This window comes from Dioscorea cayenensis, chromosome 20 (assembly GCF_009730915.1).
Source record: "Dioscorea cayenensis subsp. rotundata cultivar TDr96_F1 chromosome 20, TDr96_F1_v2_PseudoChromosome.rev07_lg8_w22 25.fasta, whole genome shotgun sequence".
In the NCBI taxonomy this organism is placed as follows: Eukaryota; Viridiplantae; Streptophyta; class Magnoliopsida; order Dioscoreales; family Dioscoreaceae; genus Dioscorea; species Dioscorea cayenensis.
Window position 1 is genome coordinate 29,205,136 of NC_052490.1, and position 19,192 is coordinate 29,224,327.

Genomic DNA, 19,192 nt, shown 5'->3' on the forward strand with positions numbered 1-19,192 from the left:
GCACGTGATGATACCGATAACATTATAGTCATTGAACCATTTGATGAGTGGACTCAATTTAAGCTTTGATATGGTTGTGAACATGTTTAACAAGTGGCAATCAAGTTAATTTTGTTAGTCTATGTTTTGAATGTCTTTATATAGTGTACTCTTTTTTTGTTTGTTATATAATGTACTCTATTTTTGTCCATTATTGTTTTGAATCTTGACTTGGCTATAATGTACCTTTTTCTTTTAATCATTGTTCTGAATTTTTTCGGTTATTTATTTCTTTTATAATAGTATACTCTTTTTTTTTTTTGTCAATTATATACATGTTCAAAAGTGGCTATATTATAGTTATGTTCTAGAAGTCATAGTATAGTAATGTATTCCATTTGTAATGAATTTTTTATGTTCTGGAAGTTGTGTTAAAGTAATGTGAATTAATTATCTTTTAAATCTTATTTATGTTTTGTACGTTATATTAAAGTAGTGTATTCCATTTATTATGAAGTTTTTAGGTTCTGGAAATTATACCATTTGTTTCATATGTGTTACTTCTTTCTTGTTTCTTTTCTCTTTCTATAGTATGGAATCAGAATCACAACAAGGGGGAAGGGGACAAAACAAATGCTATTAGACTGAAGAAGAAGATGCAACCCTGACTGATGCCTTGATTGAGCTTTCTACGGACCCCATTTGGCTAGCTGAGAATGAGTTTCGAGTTGGATACCTTCATTAATTAGAAAGAATGATTAAAGGAAAAATCTCACAAACCATGATAAAGGCAATACCTAATATTGAATCTCGTGTGAAACTTTTGCAGAGTAAAACCACTACCATTACAGATATTCTACGCATGAGCGAATCTGATTCGAACTATGAAAGTAGCATTATAATGTGTGAAAAAAGTGCTTATGATGAGTATGTTAAGGTATGACCAATTATATGTAGTAATTTTATTATGTTTTACAAACAATGTTCATACTTTATTAATTTTTTTTTTAATGTACCACAAACCCACAAGGAAAGCAATTGACTTGTATGGAAGATATTTTCCATTCTTTAGATTTCTTGCCTCAGTCTTCACCAAAGACAGAGCATACGGTAATGCCAGGGATCATATAAGAGATGATGCAGCTCAATATGAATATGACGTTGAAATTAAGTTGGAGGAAGATGCATGATTTTCTAAAATGCCCATTGATGATTTTTTCATACCTGCACAAGAACCCACTGAATCTTCCTTGCTCGTGCCATTTGAAAGCAGTGCCTCAAAAAAATCTACAAGTCGAAAGAGGAAGGGTCTTCCTAGGGAACAAACAATGGAGCAAATATTTGAAAATCTCCGCAATTTTGTAGATACAATCCATCCAGAATTTAAAGCATTGACTGAAGCTGCATCCCGCAATGTTGAGTCAGTAGCACGCACTGTTGAATCTAATGTGCGCAATGTCAAAATTGCTACTCGTAATGAAGCGCCTCGTATACAAATTGAAGAAAAGAAGAAGCTATTGGGCCAAGTACTTTTCAAAATAGATGGAATCATTGATGATGAAGCAATTTTTATGTTGCTGGTCCTAGCAAAAGATGAAGATCAACTTAAAGTATTTTGGGACCTTCCAAATGATAAAAAGTTATGCTTTTATCGGGTATTTTTAACAAGAATTTCACATCACCCGCTTAGTAAGTAAAACATCTTGATAATAGTGCCATGTTGCCTAAATGATCATTCAAGATTAACATTGACTTCTTATTTTATATAATATCAAGCTATGGATACATTTAAAATTAATAGATTAGTAATTGGACATATGACCTGAATTTGTATCTTAATATTGGTAGAAATTATTCACGTTGTTGTAATATATTTCTATTTGCATTTGTATGACAGCTCTCTTATTTCCTTTTGTCTCCAAGCTAGTTGGTGATTTGGTTACTTGGATGTTGTTGCAATGATATTCGATCAATCCAAGCAACTCAAGTAATGTGTATGAAATGAAGTGACAATGTTGGTGATTTAGTTACTTGAATGTTGTTGCAATGATGTTGAATCAATCCAAGCAACTCAAGCAATGCGTATGAAATGAAGTGGCAATGTATGCCACTAACATTGCATAAGAAAATATTGGCACTAAATCCTTCTTATTTAATTTGTGTTTGGGTTTTATATTCAGCTTATGTATTTTGTGTGTATGAAATGAAGTGGCAATGTATGCCACTAACACTGCTCAAGAAAATAATGTATGATTGTGTGATTGTATGATCAAAACTTCTTACTAAATAAGCTTTATTATGCTTAGTAATAGCGTAAGAAAGTATATATTTGTTTCATACGTTTACTTATTTGCCACCATGGTTTGCAACACAAGATTATGTGGTTCTTGTGTACTTTATTTATAATTTGTTACAAATAGTTAAATGTAGTACTTATTAAAGTGAAATATCTATTATAATTACTAAACATCAGTAACTGGATTAAATAATGCTATTTTACATATTTTACAAATAAATAAATTTATTTAAATTATATAGTTAACCACAACATATAATTAAATTGGGTAAATATTAATGAGATATTTAATATATTTATTGAATTATAACAATTTGAATTATAAATATAGTTAAGTAATTGAAACCATATATAGTTAATTAATTTTAATAATTTATATTATTTAAAAATTAATTACAATAATTAACTCTAGTAATGCTATATAAAATATTATATAAACAAATAAATGCATTCTTTTCATAAGGGCATGGAAGCAATTTAATCATATAACCTTCCTCTTCTTTTCCCATTCCAATAAATTACTTCATTCATTCCCTTCAACCAAACACAGTGTTCATTATCATTCCCATATCTACAATCCCATCCTCATTACCTTTTTCATTCCCCTTCTCATTCCCCTAGTTTCCATTTCCGCGAACCAAACGTCCCTTAAATGTTAGATACTTAAGCATGTGTAAGAGCAAAATAAAAATGACAATTCATAGAGAATAAACCACATAAAGCTAGCGTAAATGAAACAAAATTTATGATTTTAATCACACAAATATTGAAGTTAGGGATGATAGTGGAGCGGGCTGAGGGCAAGCCGGGGGTAGGCTTCTACCATCCCTGGGCTCACGCTGCACCTCGCTGCGCCCCCGCCTAAATAATAATATTCTAAATACCACAAACCGCTGCCATGGTTTTTTCTTCATGCCCCGCCTTGCTAGTTTTGTTATTTTTTTGTTTTTGTTTTTGTTTTTGTTTTGTTTTACTTATATATGTAAAGTTGCAAATAATCAACTAAAATTGTGAAGAAATTTTTTGTCAAACCCCCTATAAGCTAAGCTATAATATTTATTAATAAGTTAATATTACAACAAATGATTTTTGTTAGTATTGTTTTTACAATTAAACTATTAAAATATAAAAATATAATCAAAACATTTAAGTGGGTATAATCTCATTTATTTTGATTTAAAAATTGAGAGAATATAAAATGATATATGTATAAGGACATATGAGTAAATGTTATTTTGTAATTATGTTTTTTTTTTCTTTAATTTCTTTACTGTTTTTAATTGGTTCATTTTAATAAATAACTAGGCTGTATTTTTTTAAAATAAAAAAAAATACAAAAAGTAGTTTTTCAAAATAATTCACAAACTACGAAATAAAAATTGAAAAAAAGAAGAACATAAAATAAAATAAAATATTTTGAAAAAAAAAAAATTAAAGGGAATCTGTATCCCATTTCACCATTTTGAAAGGGTATAAGTGTGACTTTAGGTTAGATATAAAAATATCATTTTTCAAGGTATATATGAAATTTATTATGGAGGTATACTTGTAATTTCAGGTTATGGGTATAAATGTAAAAAACTCTGAGAAAAAAAAACCAGCGGGGACAAAGACGGGCCCTTTGCTCCTGGCGAGGCGAGGGACGGTAGTAGAAGGGAGCAAGCATTCCATGGGGAACTCCGAAGAGGAAGCAGATGAAATGCTCCAAGATGCAACCTTGGGAACTCAATCCCCACAAAGCGGTTTGTGCTTTTGTTTCTCATCTTATCCATGCTCTTTTCCCATAAAAAAAGAAGACCAACAAATCCATTCTTAGATTAAGCGTGGCTAGGAGGAATAGTGAAATTGGAGACTAAGTTTTTCATTTGATTGCATGATGTTTTGATGCTTTTTGATGTTTGGTAGTGATGCTTGTAGTCTCAAGTGCAAGCAGTAATGTGATTTTCGAGGAGAAATTTGATGGAACGTGTGTTTGTTGTCCTGAGTTTATGTATGGAATTGCTTGGGTTCTGGCATTCTGAGAGTATGCTTGTAAGTACTCGTTGGTGAAAAGTGGGATTTTTCATGTTCTTGTCTTCGTTTATGACTCATTTTAATGCTGGTGATATTTTGTGTTCCCAAGGATTCCATTTATCTGTAGAAAGGCATGATTTGCTTGTTGCAGTTACTTATTATGGTTCATGACTATATGGTTGTCTGTGGAACGTCTTTGTGCTTGATGCGGGATTTTATCATAAAGCAGTTCAATTGTGAACTGTGAAGTAATGGTAACAAATAGAATGTAAGTTAAGTACGGAACTTTCATAAGAGTTGCAATTAATTTACGTAGTGTAAAACTTCTGATTATCTGAGTTGATATGATAATTAAGTTTTTCTTTGTAGCAGATCTTTTTGATACTAAACTTCGAGAGATGGTGGAAAGCAATCCGATTGATTTTGATACTTGGATAATGCTTATAACAGAAATTGAGAATATGGAACCTGTGAGTTGACCTCTTCCCATATGCTTTTACCTTAAAAATTTCAACATAGATATCTTCGGGTTCGACCAATGTTTCATGCATTCATGGGGTTATCATGAGAAGAACAGAAGTTTATTTCTGCAATGTGTTTCACTATTTCAACATGGTTGAAATATAGTCTTGCTCTTTTTAAACCTTTGTTTATTTATTTATATTTTTATTTATTTTTGCAACCTATTTTACTGATACCAGGGAGACTGATGCAATTGTTGAATGCAGTACTTATTTTCTTGATTGCCATTGTATAAGTTTGCTTTCTTAAAATTTCTGAAAACCCTACAGAATAAGGGAAAAAAAAAGAGAAGAAAACAAGATGAACAAAAGATTCTAATTGCTTGAATTGCCACTCAGCCTGATGATCCTTTAGATTATACTGAGCTATGCTACCTATCCTTTAAATTTGCTGTTTGCTTTCCTGAGATTCCATTTCTTTGTATAAAATTTCCATTTTGATAAGTTATCCTCTGTTTATCCAATGTTGAGTTTCTTACTATCTCCACCCATTTTAAATTCATTTTACTGACATGTGCATATTTATGCAGAATAGCATAAAAAGAATCACCCAGGTTTATGATCATTTCTTGTCAGAATTTCCTTTGTGCTATGCGTATTGGTCAAAATATGCAAGTCACAAGGCACGATTGTGCACTTTGCAAGAGGTGCAAGATATCTATGAGCAGGCTGCCGGAGCACTGGCATACTCTGTAGACCACTGGGTCAATTATTGTAGCTTTGCTATTAAATGCTATGAAGATCCTGCTGATGTTCGAAGGTAATATAAATAAATAGGTATTCTAGGAAGGACACATTTTACTTTGGGAACTGGCTACATTTAGTTTAGATTAAAAGAATGACATTTACTCTTAAATTTTCTTATCATTTCTTTAAACTTTAGAAATCTTCTGGTTTTTGATTTGCAGGTCGTAAGTGACTGGATAAACTAGATTCATGGTTGTCTTACATATTATTTATTGTTCACAGATTATTTAAAAGGGCATTATCTTTTGTTGGAAAGGACTACTTGTGTGATCGTCTTTGGGATAAATATATTGAATTTGAGTATTCTCAGAAACAATGGACTCACCTTGCTCCTATCTACATTAACATTCTGAGATTTCCAACAAGAAATTTGAAGAACTATTTTGAAAGGTATATATTTAGTAGTTCTCTACTAGTCTACTTATAGTATTCTGTGATATGGTCTGTGAGAATTTCTGTTAAAATAATATTTTAGTTCTTTAGTTTGTTGTTAGTGATAAAGGTCCTTGTTTTAATTTTGTCACTTTTTTAAAATTTCAGTTTTAAAAAGTTGCGTTCTATATGGGAAGAAATGGGATGTTTAGAAAGTGACGATGTTACAATAGAGGATGTACCTACTTGTGAAGCTGAAAATGTAAAGTCTTACAAATATGCTGAGTTATCAGATATAGTTGGAAACCTCATAAATGGAGAAGATGGTCATCCTGATTCTAATACGTTGAAACAATATTTATCAGCCGGGGAGCAATTGTATCATAAGTCAACTCAAATAGACGGTGATATCAAATGTTTTGAGGCATGCATAAGGAGGCCTTATTTCCATGTCAATCCACTTGATTGTTCTCAACTTGATAACTGGCACAAGTATCTTGACTTTGTTGAACATCAAGGAGATTTTGACTGGGTAAATTTTTTGAAGTTTAAAGACCATGCACTTGATATGAATTTTCTGGGCATGTTTCTGTTTCTGAACCAGCTCTCTTTTCCAATGGCAGACTGTAAAACTGTATGAGAGATGTTTAATTGCTTGCGCTAATTACCCAGAGTTCTGGATCCGTTACGTGGAATTTGTAGATGCTAAGGGTGGTAGAGCAATAGCAAACAATGCCCTTAAGCGAGCATCAACTGTCTTTCTAAAGGTATGAACAAGTAAATCATTGAGTTCCTTCAATATTTGGAAGTTCATATTTTTATCCCTTTCTTTGCTGCTTGTAAGTACTTCATTTGTGAACTTCCTTAACTTTTTCCATTTCAATTATTATTTTATGGCAGGTAAACAAATTGTTTTGCAAGCTTTAGTCACCAGCAAAATATATTTACTGTAATACGAGTTCATTTTGGTACCTATCATTATTCTGTATAATGGGCAACAACTGCGAAGGGAACAGAAAACTCTCACTAATAAGGTGAAAAATCTCAAAGAAGCTTGTTGAAGATACCACTTCGAAAAGGATCTTAATCTCAATAGCAATTTCATGCTTTGAAATATTATTTAAGAGTGGATATTTGGAGTTGGGACTACTCAGTTGTAGAACACGCATTTTGGCAGATTAAAAACTTCAGTAAATGTTAGATATGCAGCCATTTTTTGAAGGACAATGTTTAAACAGTTTGTTGAGTGGATGACATGAAGGTTATATGCTTCTTGTGAACGATTAGTGATTGCCATTATTTGATTAGCTTCCTACTGGTGCCATGATCTACATTACTAACTTTATGCTTGTCTTTAGCATCTGCTGAGTTCACATCACATAGAATTTTCTATAGGATGCATTTAAGGGCTTATGTTTTCACACAGATAAAACCAATATGATTGGCCAACTTTTGAAAAATAATATTGGAATGTTTGATAGCCCTTTCTCATGAACCTTTTCATTTTTAAGCTATGCAGTTGGTGACTGCTTGTACATGTGAAATCATTCATAACTTTTCCAATCCAGCAAGGGTTACCTTGAAAGGCAGGCACCAAATGGCCTTTATATGACTTGAACTCTTTTGCCGAACTTTGCCATTTTCAGATTACTTCACCTGGCCATTGAAACTTCAATAAGTTAACTATCATAACTTCAGTAGTTTCTGCAATGAGGTGTTTTTTTTATAATTGCTTGTCCTAAAGGACATGATATTCATCAAGTAGGCTGTTGACAATATTTAGAGCTAATTATGTATGTAATAGTAAAAAAGAACTGGTTACTAGCTATGCACGTAGGTTTTTCTTTCTTCATTTGCCAATTTACATACTTATTATGGCTTTTGGACTCTTATTTTTCTATCAGAAAAATCCAACCTTCCATATTTACTATACTATGTATAAAGAGCAAGTTGGCGACATCTCCAGTGCACGTGCTTCTTTTCCTCAATGCTCCTGTGATTCAACGATTGACCTTACTGAGAATGTTAACAGACAAGCCAACATGGAAAAGCGCATGGTACTTGATTTGTGGTATACTTTATTTTGAAAAGATAAGGAATCTGTTGTGTCAACTATTTTTCCTTGCTTTGTAGGGAAACAATGAAGCCGCTTTTCTGATATATGAGAAAGCAATTGAAGTGGCAACGAAGAATGATGATTCCAATGCTTTATCAATACTATATTCTAATTTTGCTCAGTTCACACTTGTGGTATGTTTTATGAGTCTTTTACTTCTGATCTGGTATTCTAATATTGGATGAGATTGTTTGATTATGAATGTTATTATTTAGCTTGACTAGTTTCACCAGAAGGATTGATATTCTCCTTCAAGATAAGTGTTAGAATGCATGTCAAGCGACTCAAGCCTAGAAGATCACAGCATGTGGTTATGTTGGGAGAATCTGAAAAGGGTCTTAAACATAAAAGCTTACTGAGTTTACACCCAAACAGGTCATGAGTGATATCCCTGATGTTGAACCTAGTATTTCCTTCAGTTCCCAAGTCCCAACATATCATCTACTTGTGGTTGTAATCAGAGCCCTGCTGATGTCACCACCTTTTCTCCTATCTTTCATAAAGCCATCTGGCTGAAAGCAGAATGCACCTGATCCACAGTGGAAAAAGGTGGAGAAAAAAATAATGGCGAAGCTTATCTGTGGTTCTACTAGCTATCAAAGCCCATCATTGGCTGTTTTAGGTCTAGTAGTTACTACGGTGTTTGCCCCCCAGAGACAGCATAATTGCTATGTTACATAATAGTCCAAATATTTCTCCAAAAACATCCCAAGTAATTATCCTTTTGGGAAGACCTTTGTTGGGGGCAGATTTCCAACGTGGATCATCATATTTGTAGGGGCTTGATTCCGTTATAGTTTTAGTTGTTAAAAAGAGTATTTTGTTGCAATTCCTGTAAGTTTTGTAATATGCTAATACTAATAATGATCATAAATTTTATGCAGAAGTATATCTAATTTTTTTTTTGTTGCCTTCCAGGCCTCCAAATTCACATGTTGAATTGTTTTCTGTGCTTCTTTATACCATTTGCTTTACAATAGATTGAATTTTTTCCCCCTTGCAATAGAAATTTGTTTAAAGCTAGAAGTTAATATGGTTACTGGAATTTTTCTACAGGTAACTGGTAGAATAGATGCTGCAAGAGAGGCTTTTGTCAAAGGAGTTCAACAGAAGCCTTGCAAATCGATGATAGAGGTTCCGTTTCCCTCTTTACTAATTTATATGTTTATTGACTAAGTTCTTGTAATATGAGTGAGTTTTTTTTAATCTGATTTTGTTTTGTCTACTCATGAAGACATCACAGAGGCGGTTGTTTTTCACTGCACAAGAATGCTTGGTTTTTTCTTAAATTCGCTTAAATAGATGATTAATGAGGAATTTGACCTTGAGTCATATGATAACGAAGATGGTTTTAAAATAGCATTAGATGTTAACTGTATGATGTCTTCCTTGTTATCGGTGTAGATGGCAGCAGTGCTAAGCATCTGATCCTTTCCAAATTTGAAGTGTGGGCTTGTTTTTTAAAGAAAATATCAATTGATAAAGAGACAATTTACCCTGATCCAGGATTGTTCCTGCCTGTAAGTAGTCAGTAGTACAAAGTTTCATCTAAATGCCATGGATGCCTTCAATTGGGTGCTCAGCTTCCCTATCCAACCAGAACCCTCTCTGATTAGCCAGCCTTAAGTGTTTAGCTAAAGTTACCTCACTAAATGTCTTGGCATATCATAGAACCTTAATTTAGCTAATTATGCGTACTTGTAGACACCCTCTCAAAATTAAGGCTTGCATACTTTCTATTCTGGGACATAAATAGTGAAAAATGTGTTTGTAGTCTTTTTAAGACGCTTTCCCCACTCACATATCTTATCTGTGAATCTCAAGTCCCTATATGAACACTTATGACATTATTTGATGTCACGCCTTGGACTCGGCCAAGCAGAACTCAACACGAGGACAAACGGCGTAGTGGGAAGATATGAACCCAATAAGTTTGCAAGGCCTTAAACCCGTCTCAGAGCAGAAAATATGACAACTAACAAAGTTATAGGGTTACAACTTCAAGAGTACAATAAGGTCTAGAAATACATGAAATGCAAAATACAAGTTGTTAAGGTCCAACCAACACAACAACTCAATGCTACAATAAGGCGGAAATCGGAATAGCATCCATGGACAGCCAGCTTGCTAAGTATCTCGCCAAGCTACTACTTTTGATCTAAAAAAGAGTTTAAAGCATCTTTATGAACTTACTAGCTTAGTAAGTAATCCACTGAAGAAAATTAAAATTTACAGAATTTAAGAAACTCAAATTCCAATAACGAGAAAAATCAGGGCTTAAACTCATATTTAACAGAGCTTACACAAAAGTACAAAATAAGGTAATCCGTCATATCTATAGTTCCAAAATTATACCTTTTATCTAGAAAAATACTGTAATTATAGGAAAGCCAGGATTCAAAAAATGCAATTCAAAATCCTAATAATTAATAGTCAAATAACGTCTTGGTCTCCAAATTTAGTGTATATATCAAAGGTTATTTATTTATCCTCGGTGACTTGAGCCAGAATAAGAAAGGCCATTTATTTATCGTCGATGACACGAGACTGAATAACAGAGGTCATTTATTTATTCTCGATGACATAAGACTGAATATCAGAGGCCGTCATTATTTCAGTAATGGACCGTTGTGAAGCTGCAGTCTCATTTTCCATAAATTCTTATTAACAAGGTCAATGTTTAACCCCTACTAACAAGGTTAAGTACTGTTCATTTGAAGACCAAAAATACTCAAACGATCTCAGAGTCGATGTACAGAATTATTCATACAACAAGAGATGGAAAGCAGAAGTTTAGATTGTAATGTAACTCACTATTCAAAGAAAATAATCCACTTATATTCAAAATGACTAAATGAATAAATAAATCCAGCCGCAATTTATGTAGGAAAATGATGATCACAAAATAAGAAGGTAGGAAACAAGTGTCTAGTAAATAATGTCATTAAATGAATAGTCAAAATAATAAACTATAAAAGATAAATAAATAAGTTTAATAATGGGTAGGTAAATAATATCTAACAAGGATAGAGATTACTTAAATAATGGCAAATTAACTAATGGTTATCACATTATAATGTCTAAATGATATTAACTAACATTTTCAAATTTCGGAACAATACACAAGATAACTGCATAAAGAACAATAAATCAATAAGTAAAACTGGAATTTAGATATTTAAAAGGGAAACGACTCTGATGGATTATTTACCTGAAAATTTTCCAAGCTCTAAAACTCCACCCGACACTAAGACTCGATTTTCTGGGAGGATCCTATAATTAAGCCATTAAATTAAATCTAAGTTTACCAACTTAAATAAAATTAGTAAAGCACGGACACCGAAACCAACTAAACCCAAGCTAATTACACTCACACACTTCATACAGCAATTTAAAAGATGATCAACATGAGGGCCTAGCCCCGGGTAGGGTAAACAAAAAACACCCTTAAAAGTTCACACCCATGTGTGGCATGACTCGCATGAAAACTCTAAACAAGAAGTGCATAAAAATGGAATGCACAGAGTACAGAAATAGCTTTGAAAACTACCAAGCCAAAAAACAGTCATATTGGGGGTCTTAAAAAAGCATGCAAACATTGCTTTAGGCTCTAGATAAAGGAGTGTAATTGATGACCTTAACATGTAGGTCAACACTAAACCATAAAACTATATATATAACTGCAAAATCAACCTATGGGTATGTATACATATATATAACTATAGACAAAAGCTGTGGATCAATCATATAGATGTATATATATATACAACAATATTCAAAGGCTGCAGATCAATATATATGAGTATATATATAACTATATATAAAAGGGACTGCAGAGTGCAGATCATATGTGAATACATATAATATATATGCACTAATACAATGTTGCAGACCAAGAACATATGTAGATATACCTACTCTGGCACAAATGGTCAGCTGCAAACCCACTTTTAAGTGCATATATATGTATAATTACACATAGAGGCTGCAGAATCAACATATAAGAGATGTATACATATATGTATAACTATATATATATAGGGATGCAGGTTGACATATGAGTATATGCGCACATACATAACTATATATATGTGTGTGTGTGTGCATATACAAGGGTTGCAACAAGCTCAATGGGATGGAAAGATGAAAAAGTGTAGTTCAGAACATCTCCAGGGAGATGTAAGCACTGGCTTTAACATGCAACCCATGCATCAACATAGCATAAGCAAGATAGTCAAGTAAACTTCAAACCAAAACTACTAGTAAGCAAGAAGATACTCTAGCGCAGCTTCAACCATGACTCACTAGGAGGTTATACTCAACGATCAGGCATGCAACCATGGGGAAAAGCAATGCTACCTACCTCCAAACTTGCCGACGAGTGCACGACATAAAACTCCTCTCAACTTCGTCCACCACCACCAAGAAGCTCCAGCAAAGCTCTGCGCTTCTCGACTTCTCTAAGAGATCAAAGTGGGAAAAGAAAAGCAAGCCTTAAATCGTGGTTCCATGGGCGAGAATGACAAGATGGAAGCCCGGAAAAGTGCCGGGAATTCAGACGTTGAAGCTATTTTACAAGAGTATGGAGACAAAGGATGGGGTCCACATGATATCTGATATCTATACTTGCAGTGATCTTTTTGTGTTTCTTTGATAGCCATGGACTAAGATATAAAGTTGTTTCCGCATTCAATGGAAATTGCAATGGCCACTATGTTGAAAACTTCATCCTACTTAGAATGCTATCAGCTAGACTATGTTTTTGGTAAAGGTAGTTTTCATTTTATTGTTGTGGGATACTATATTTTTCTTATTCTTGCTTTTGCAAGTTGTGAATCCAATGAAATTTAGATTGCAGTATTACATGGGCTATGGATGGAAATTTTATTTTTGGCTTCCATGCAGGGCTTGATGCAGTTCCTAACCATGCATGGTGACACCAGACAGTTACCTGAAGTGGATGGTTTTATGGCTAATTTAATTTCTCCTGGAACAGATTTATCACGGTCTTTGAGCTCTAATGACCGAGAGGACATCTCAAGGTTGTTTTTAAAGGTCATATAGCTTCTCTTCACTCATTAATTGACTTAATAAGTAAGCAGGTCCTTTTCAATTCCATTGTATACATGTTTTTTTTTCTTCCTTTACGAAATTTATTCTTTGTTTCCAACAATTTCAGATGAAAATTTTGGGTCGTTATTAACGCCTTTGAATTTGATAGTAGGTTAGTTGCTGACTAAGAGCCCACTGAATTTGTCCATGACCTGTTTTTGTATAAATGCTTGAAGGAATAACTGAAGGTTATATTTTCATCTTTATTCTTGTCAGAAAGTCGCATTTGATCAGTTTATAACAGCAAGATTACCAGTGGTCAGTTAAGACAAGTTGTCATATGGTTGCACAGTTGGTGGCAATGTCTATGAACATAGTAGTGGATCCTGTGTGTTGTAAATTTGAATTGGTATTCTGTCAATTTCTCAGCTTTTACTTGATTGCATTTTTCTAAATCCACTTGGTTTTGTTTTGTCATTAGCAGTTAGTTGACCAATATGGAACTATTCATGACATCAGAAAGGCATGGGATCGTCACTGGAAACTTTTTCCACATGTAATGAGACCTTCAGTTAACCATACAACCACTGGGAAAGGTACCTTTGACAATATAGCAGAACTAAAAGCTGCAATGTTGGCTACTTCATTTCATCTTGTGAATGGAGAAAATAGCCATGATGAGCCAGACACACATACAGAAAGATCATCTCTGGGAAATATTACCAGCACAGTGCCTGAAGAGGTTCTGACATTGCCTTCACAGGCAAAAGAAATCAGAAGTGATGCAACAGGAATGTTGGCACATGTTGAAACTGCTTCTGAAATGCAACCACATTCTGTAGTTGAAGACATTGAACTGAAAAAAGAGACCTGCGATAATATTAAACCTTCAAGCGATAATCTCTCAATAAATTATCTGGAAGTTGAAACTCAGAAAACCAAGCTGACTGGTTCTCCTGACCGGACTGCTCCTCTGGTAGATTCCAGATCAAATGGAGCCTTTAAAGATTCCATGTCCAGATCCTCTGGACCTCAAGTAAAATTTGAAAAGGATTTTAGTCCAATGCATTCAGCCAGTGATCAGAGTTCCCTTGAATCACAGAAGGGTTCAGTTGTGCAGAAATCCAGTAATGATGAGAACTCTGCTGGGACACACTACAGTGTGCTGGCCCGAGAGGACTACCATCACAGATCTCATTCAAGCGTTCAATCTCCACAGCCTCAAGAAAAGCAGGTAGCTGCTGCACATGTACAATATGCCCCAGCAGTTACAAACTCACAAATGGCCACAAATCAAAGTTATCCATGTCAGTCTCCGACTGCAAATGTTCAACAAAGACAACAAGCTGATCAAGTCCAAGTTCCATATCAAATGACTGCTGCTCAAGTTTACCCAGTTAGTAACATTGCCTGGCCAGGACACAATATGATGCAGCAAGGCTTTGTGTATGCCCAAGCACAACCGAGCACCCAGTCAGCTACCTTATCTCCCGCTATGCAAGTATATCAATACGTTTTACCAGGCAATGAACAGTATGGATATCTTCAAAATGGACAAGGATTCCCTCCTCATATATGGCAGTATTATCAGCAACAGCTTTATTATTTGCAACAGGTGCAGCTACAACAGCAACAGAACCAACAAGCAAACTCGACACAGCAGCAACTACAGATTGAGCAATTGCAACAGATGCAAAACCTGCAACTACAGCAGCTGCAACTTCAAAATCAACAACAGTCACTTGTGATGCAGCAGCAAAACCAGCATCATGTTAGCCAACAAGAAGCACAGCACTCATCACAGCAGGAAAAACATGAACAGCTGCAGCAAACGTCTCCATATCAGCAACAGAACCAACAGATGTCACATGAGCAGCAGCTTCTATACCTGCAGCAGCAACAGCTATATATACACCAGCAACAACTTCTCTTGCAGCAGCAGCAGCAACAACAGTTACTTCAGCAGCAACAACATCCTCAGAATCAGCAGCAGCAGGCACCACAGCAACAGCAGACACTTCAAGAACAGCAGATGCACCAGATGCAGCAGCAATCAAGTTCCTCAGATAGGCATTATTTACAGGTGCACTCATTTTAAGTAATTCAATTTTTTTTTTAAATGACTGATATTTTAATGCTTGTGAGTAAGCAAGTTCCTTGAGGAAAATGAGATAGCAGCTTTAGCTCCATGGTGTCACTGTCTGTGAAATTGTTTCATTCGGGATGCGTGGGATTTTGAACATACAATATGGCTACACACCTAATGCGTTTTTTTTTTTATTTATTTACAAAAGTGGGTAAACCACATTCAGTAAAAGAACAACGACTAATGCTCTTTGAATTTGCTAATCTGTTTTCTCCAATCAGCTCAATTCACAGGCTGTTGGAATTTTGTTAACTTGTGAATTTCTGATATTCTTATGACCTTGGGGTGGAAGATCACCAAGGGCCTTAAAGTCCAAGATATTTTTTTCAAGTTCCTATTTTGTCATGTGGAACATTTCGTTTATTTTGAATTTTCTGCTGAAGGTATTCTAAAGGAAATCTATGTTGATTTTCCTAAACATAGTATTAGAGGGTTATTTTCCGCCCCTTTTCTATAAACCCATGCAGCTCGAGGGAGCTATAGGTGTTTAGACCGATAAGCTCTTGGTGAGATGAGTTCAAACTAGATAACCAGGTATCCTTGTAGAGGTTCCCTTGTGCACATGCTAGCTTCTAAGAGTTCCACTGCGCCCCTTCTTTTCTTTTGTGAAAAATGATTTGTTCTGAATTCCATTCCAAGCTGCAAGGAGCCATATATTCTATATTTAAAGATGTGCCAACTGTGAATTCTGCTCAATTATCAGATATCTTTTTATGCAAAAGTCTTTTAGTGAATTATTTGTTCTGGTTCTCATTTAAATGGGTTGCTTCAGGTGACTCACGGAGCAATTGTTAATCAAATGTTTGGTTACTAATGAAATATGATTGATTTTCTGATCTCATGTTTATTTCATGAGCAGCATGCTGTTCACATACAGCATTATTCAGCCAATCAACTTGCGCAGCACTATGGCCAGCAAGCTGTTACATCCCAGGTAACCTCATTACTCCAGTACAGCTAGAATTACAGCATTGCTCGACGCTAATCAGAACAATCATTGTTCATGGACAATGATATTAATGAGGTCTTTGGTCAATATATATGGATTTTGTTGGGAACAGTCCTTGTTCATATTCATAGATATTGATGAATAAATATCATAGCAAACATTATTCATTGCTGCAAGCTTAGGATCCATGTATAGTTCTTCTAAGTTTTTTTTTCTCTATTCTTTTTGCTTTGTCGACTTTGTTTGAGATTAGTTTCCTAATGAAACTTGTAATCAGTCTTCACAGGGTGAAGGTTCAAAATCTCCAAATGCTGAGCAATCTGCTTCTCCTTCGGACTCGAGACATCGGCAGACTCCATCGACTCAATGAGCCTATCCAGGTCTGCATATTATGGAAAATCTAATTCAATTAGTTTCTTTAATTCATTCGGTCTTGTTTCTTTCCAATTTGACTGAAGGAAAAAGCCAGAACCAAACTAACAACTTTCCATTAGGATCAAAATTCATCCAAATGGTACATCAACCTGCATATCACAGGTATACTGTAGAACACTGCTAAGCCATAATTTGTTCCAAAACTTGCCTAAGTTCTGCCTTCCTTGCTGATCAGGAATCTTGATTTTCAGTTATTCGACACGAAGATTAAGTAGTTACATCAGTGGCCTCAGCCTTAATGTGCACCTTCTGCTCCATTATCATGCAAGAGTCTGAAGCAGTTTCTTACTGGCCCAGGTATCATGCATGTGTTTATCAATCTATCTTCATAACATTTTGATCCCCAGAATATAAATTTCTTTTTGGTGTCATGTTTACAAAATATCTCTTGGGGTTTTGGAGGTGTTGAGGATGTTTACTGTAAAGACATACTTTCTCATGTTATTATGCTGATAATTTGTGTCCTTTGAAAATGTATATGAAAATGTTGTTGTTCTTTTGGTATATCCACTGCCCTCATTCAAACTTAAGTGATTTTCTGTTGTGTTTCATTTGCAAATGTGAGAATGACCTGCAAGGAAAGGTTTTTTGATCTGAAAATGTCTCTCTACTTTTGATAGATTCTTGTATGGAGTTAGTATGCCTTTCAACAAGATTTCCAGCGGTATTTAGGGATAACAATGAAAAATTAAGGTTCTATCAGATCATTTATAAAATAAAAATTATTTTTATAAATAAAAAATTGAAATGACATATGTAAGGAAATAATTTATTGTTCCTTTTGTAATTCAATTTTTATGACATTGATTTATTACAAAAGATAATATAGATCGACCAATGAGTTTTATCTTAGAAGGACCGAGTTGAACGGGGAAAATGTCATGGGTCGACCAATGAGTCTTATCTTAGAAGGACCGAGCCGAACGGGGAAAATGGCTTCGGCTAGGCCTTTGGGACCGCATAATTATATTTGTGGTCATATGGATTTGAAGACATTCTGAAATGATGTAATGTATAATGCCATTGATGATGTCGCACCACAATATCTCAGGTTAAAACATTGGAAAGAATTAATTGGTGCCCAGAGAAACTGGCAATCAAACTGTAAATATGGCAAACCGGTTATGATTAAAGGCTGTATTCCTACTATTATTCTATGTAATCCTGGTCCAGAATACAGCTATTTTGAATTTCTCAAAAAAGTTAATCTTTCTTTTAAGTTAATGGACTTGTCAGAATGCCAGATTCGAGTTCATTTTATCACCACTTTACTACCAGTAAGGCGACCTTAATGACTCATCCTTGACGTCGACATGATATCCATTATTGCCATTCGGTATACTTCTGTGTAGATTTCAACAATGATGGATTCCAGGACCGAAGAGCTCACATCTAGTCAATAGGCGGAGATAGGAGTTTATGTTTGGGAGATACATAATCCTCTGTATTTCAAACTGGAAGAACATCTAGAACAACCGTTCGGTAACCCTTATGACATTATCACTCTGCAGAAGATAAGGTTCAACTACAATTTAAGAAAGGCCTTGGGTATTCACAAATGCTGGATCAGTTTCAAGCTTTGGACATCTTTGACTCCCATGGGCTTTGATTTCCTGCGTTTATTTAAGTTTCGTGTGTTGCATTTCTTGGACAATATTAGTGTTGTTTCTGTTAACAATGTTGTTAGAGCTGTGCGTTACTTTTTTAATAGAATGGCAGCACACCTTATATATGTTTCTCAATTTTCGGATATTAAATACAATATTTATTAGTCTTATTATGTTTTATTCCATTCATCTTATCAAATGTTTGTCTGTTCCAAATACTCCAAATACTACTATGTTTTATACTCTGGTCTTTACGGGTTCGGCATTTACATATGATGTAACGAATGAATGGGAGGGTCATGGTGGCAGCAATGTACATCGGAAGCTATAGATTTTTATATAATTAATTTCATACTTACTAGTTATGTAATTATTCTTTATATTTTTTCAATCGCTATAATCGTTTATGTACAATCGGGCGTACAAAGGACGGTAGGTCAGCACAGCTATGCACGTATAGGCACCATGCCTAGAAACCCAAATATTTAATTGTTGACAGTGATAATACATCTTTCCTAATATTTTATTCCAAGGGCATGTCTCATTTCGAGTACAATGTGGGTCATCCCCAATAATTTCCATGGTCAGAGGAGTAAGAACTAGTCACCCATTCAAGAGAGCAAGACGGGGATGTAGATGGTGCCATGTGTCCAGGTAACTAGAGGACAGGCGGGGACCACGACGCACCTCACCACATGGATACTTTATTTCAAATATTGGCTCTTGATTAGGCCACGTGACAGTGGGGGTGGGATACTTTATTTCAAATATTGGCTTTTGATTAGGCCACGTGACAGTGGGGTGGGATGCTTTATTTCAAATACTTGCTTCTGATTGGACCACGTGGCGGTGGGCCTGAGGGGCGGCAGCATAAATTTTTCATTTTTTTTACTATTAACATGGATAAGCTATTACATACTTCCACACTATTTATGTTTCAACCATACATTGAGAGAAAA

General features: G+C 34.8%; 1 protein-coding gene across 9 annotated transcripts; it reads left to right on the plus strand.

Annotated features, from left to right (window-relative positions):
- Positions 1-3,888: 3,888 nt before the first annotated feature.
- Positions 3,889-17,203, plus strand: LOC120251629. Of its 9 annotated transcripts, none has more exons than XR_005533464.1 (15): positions 3,889-4,017; positions 4,661-4,758; positions 5,340-5,569; positions 5,779-5,946; positions 6,097-6,460; positions 6,552-6,695; positions 7,833-7,985; positions 8,062-8,178; positions 9,101-9,178; positions 12,950-13,099; positions 13,578-15,179; positions 16,102-16,176; positions 16,478-16,571; positions 16,650-16,728; positions 16,818-17,203. XR_005533464.1 is itself a non-coding variant. In XM_039260219.1 (14 exons), the coding sequence occupies exons 1-13, from the start codon at positions 3,945-3,947 to the stop codon at positions 16,559-16,561; spliced, it is 3,345 nt and encodes a 1,114-aa protein (XP_039116153.1). In that variant the 5' UTR covers positions 3,889-3,944; the 3' UTR covers positions 16,562-16,571; positions 16,802-17,202. The 9 variants fall into 9 exon arrangements, 3 of the variants coding, with proteins under 3 accessions (XP_039116153.1, XP_039116151.1, XP_039116154.1); XR_005533462.1 differs by having other exon boundaries at positions 16,469-16,571; positions 16,802-17,202; XR_005533459.1 differs by having other exon boundaries at positions 16,469-16,571; positions 16,818-17,202.
- The last annotated feature ends 1,989 nt before the right edge of the window (positions 17,204-19,192 follow it).

Coding starts and splice junctions, on each gene's coding strand:
- LOC120251629 (XM_039260219.1), top strand. CDS start 3,945: ATGGGGAACTCCGAAGAGGAAGCAGATGAAATGCTCCAAGATGCAACC. Junction 5,570..5,778: donor GATCCTGCTGATGTTCGAAG/GTAATATAAATA, acceptor TATTGTTCACAG/ATTATTTAAAAGGGCATTAT. Junction 6,696..7,832: donor CATCAACTGTCTTTCTAAAG/GTATGAACAAGT, acceptor TTTTTCTATCAG/AAAAATCCAACCTTCCATAT.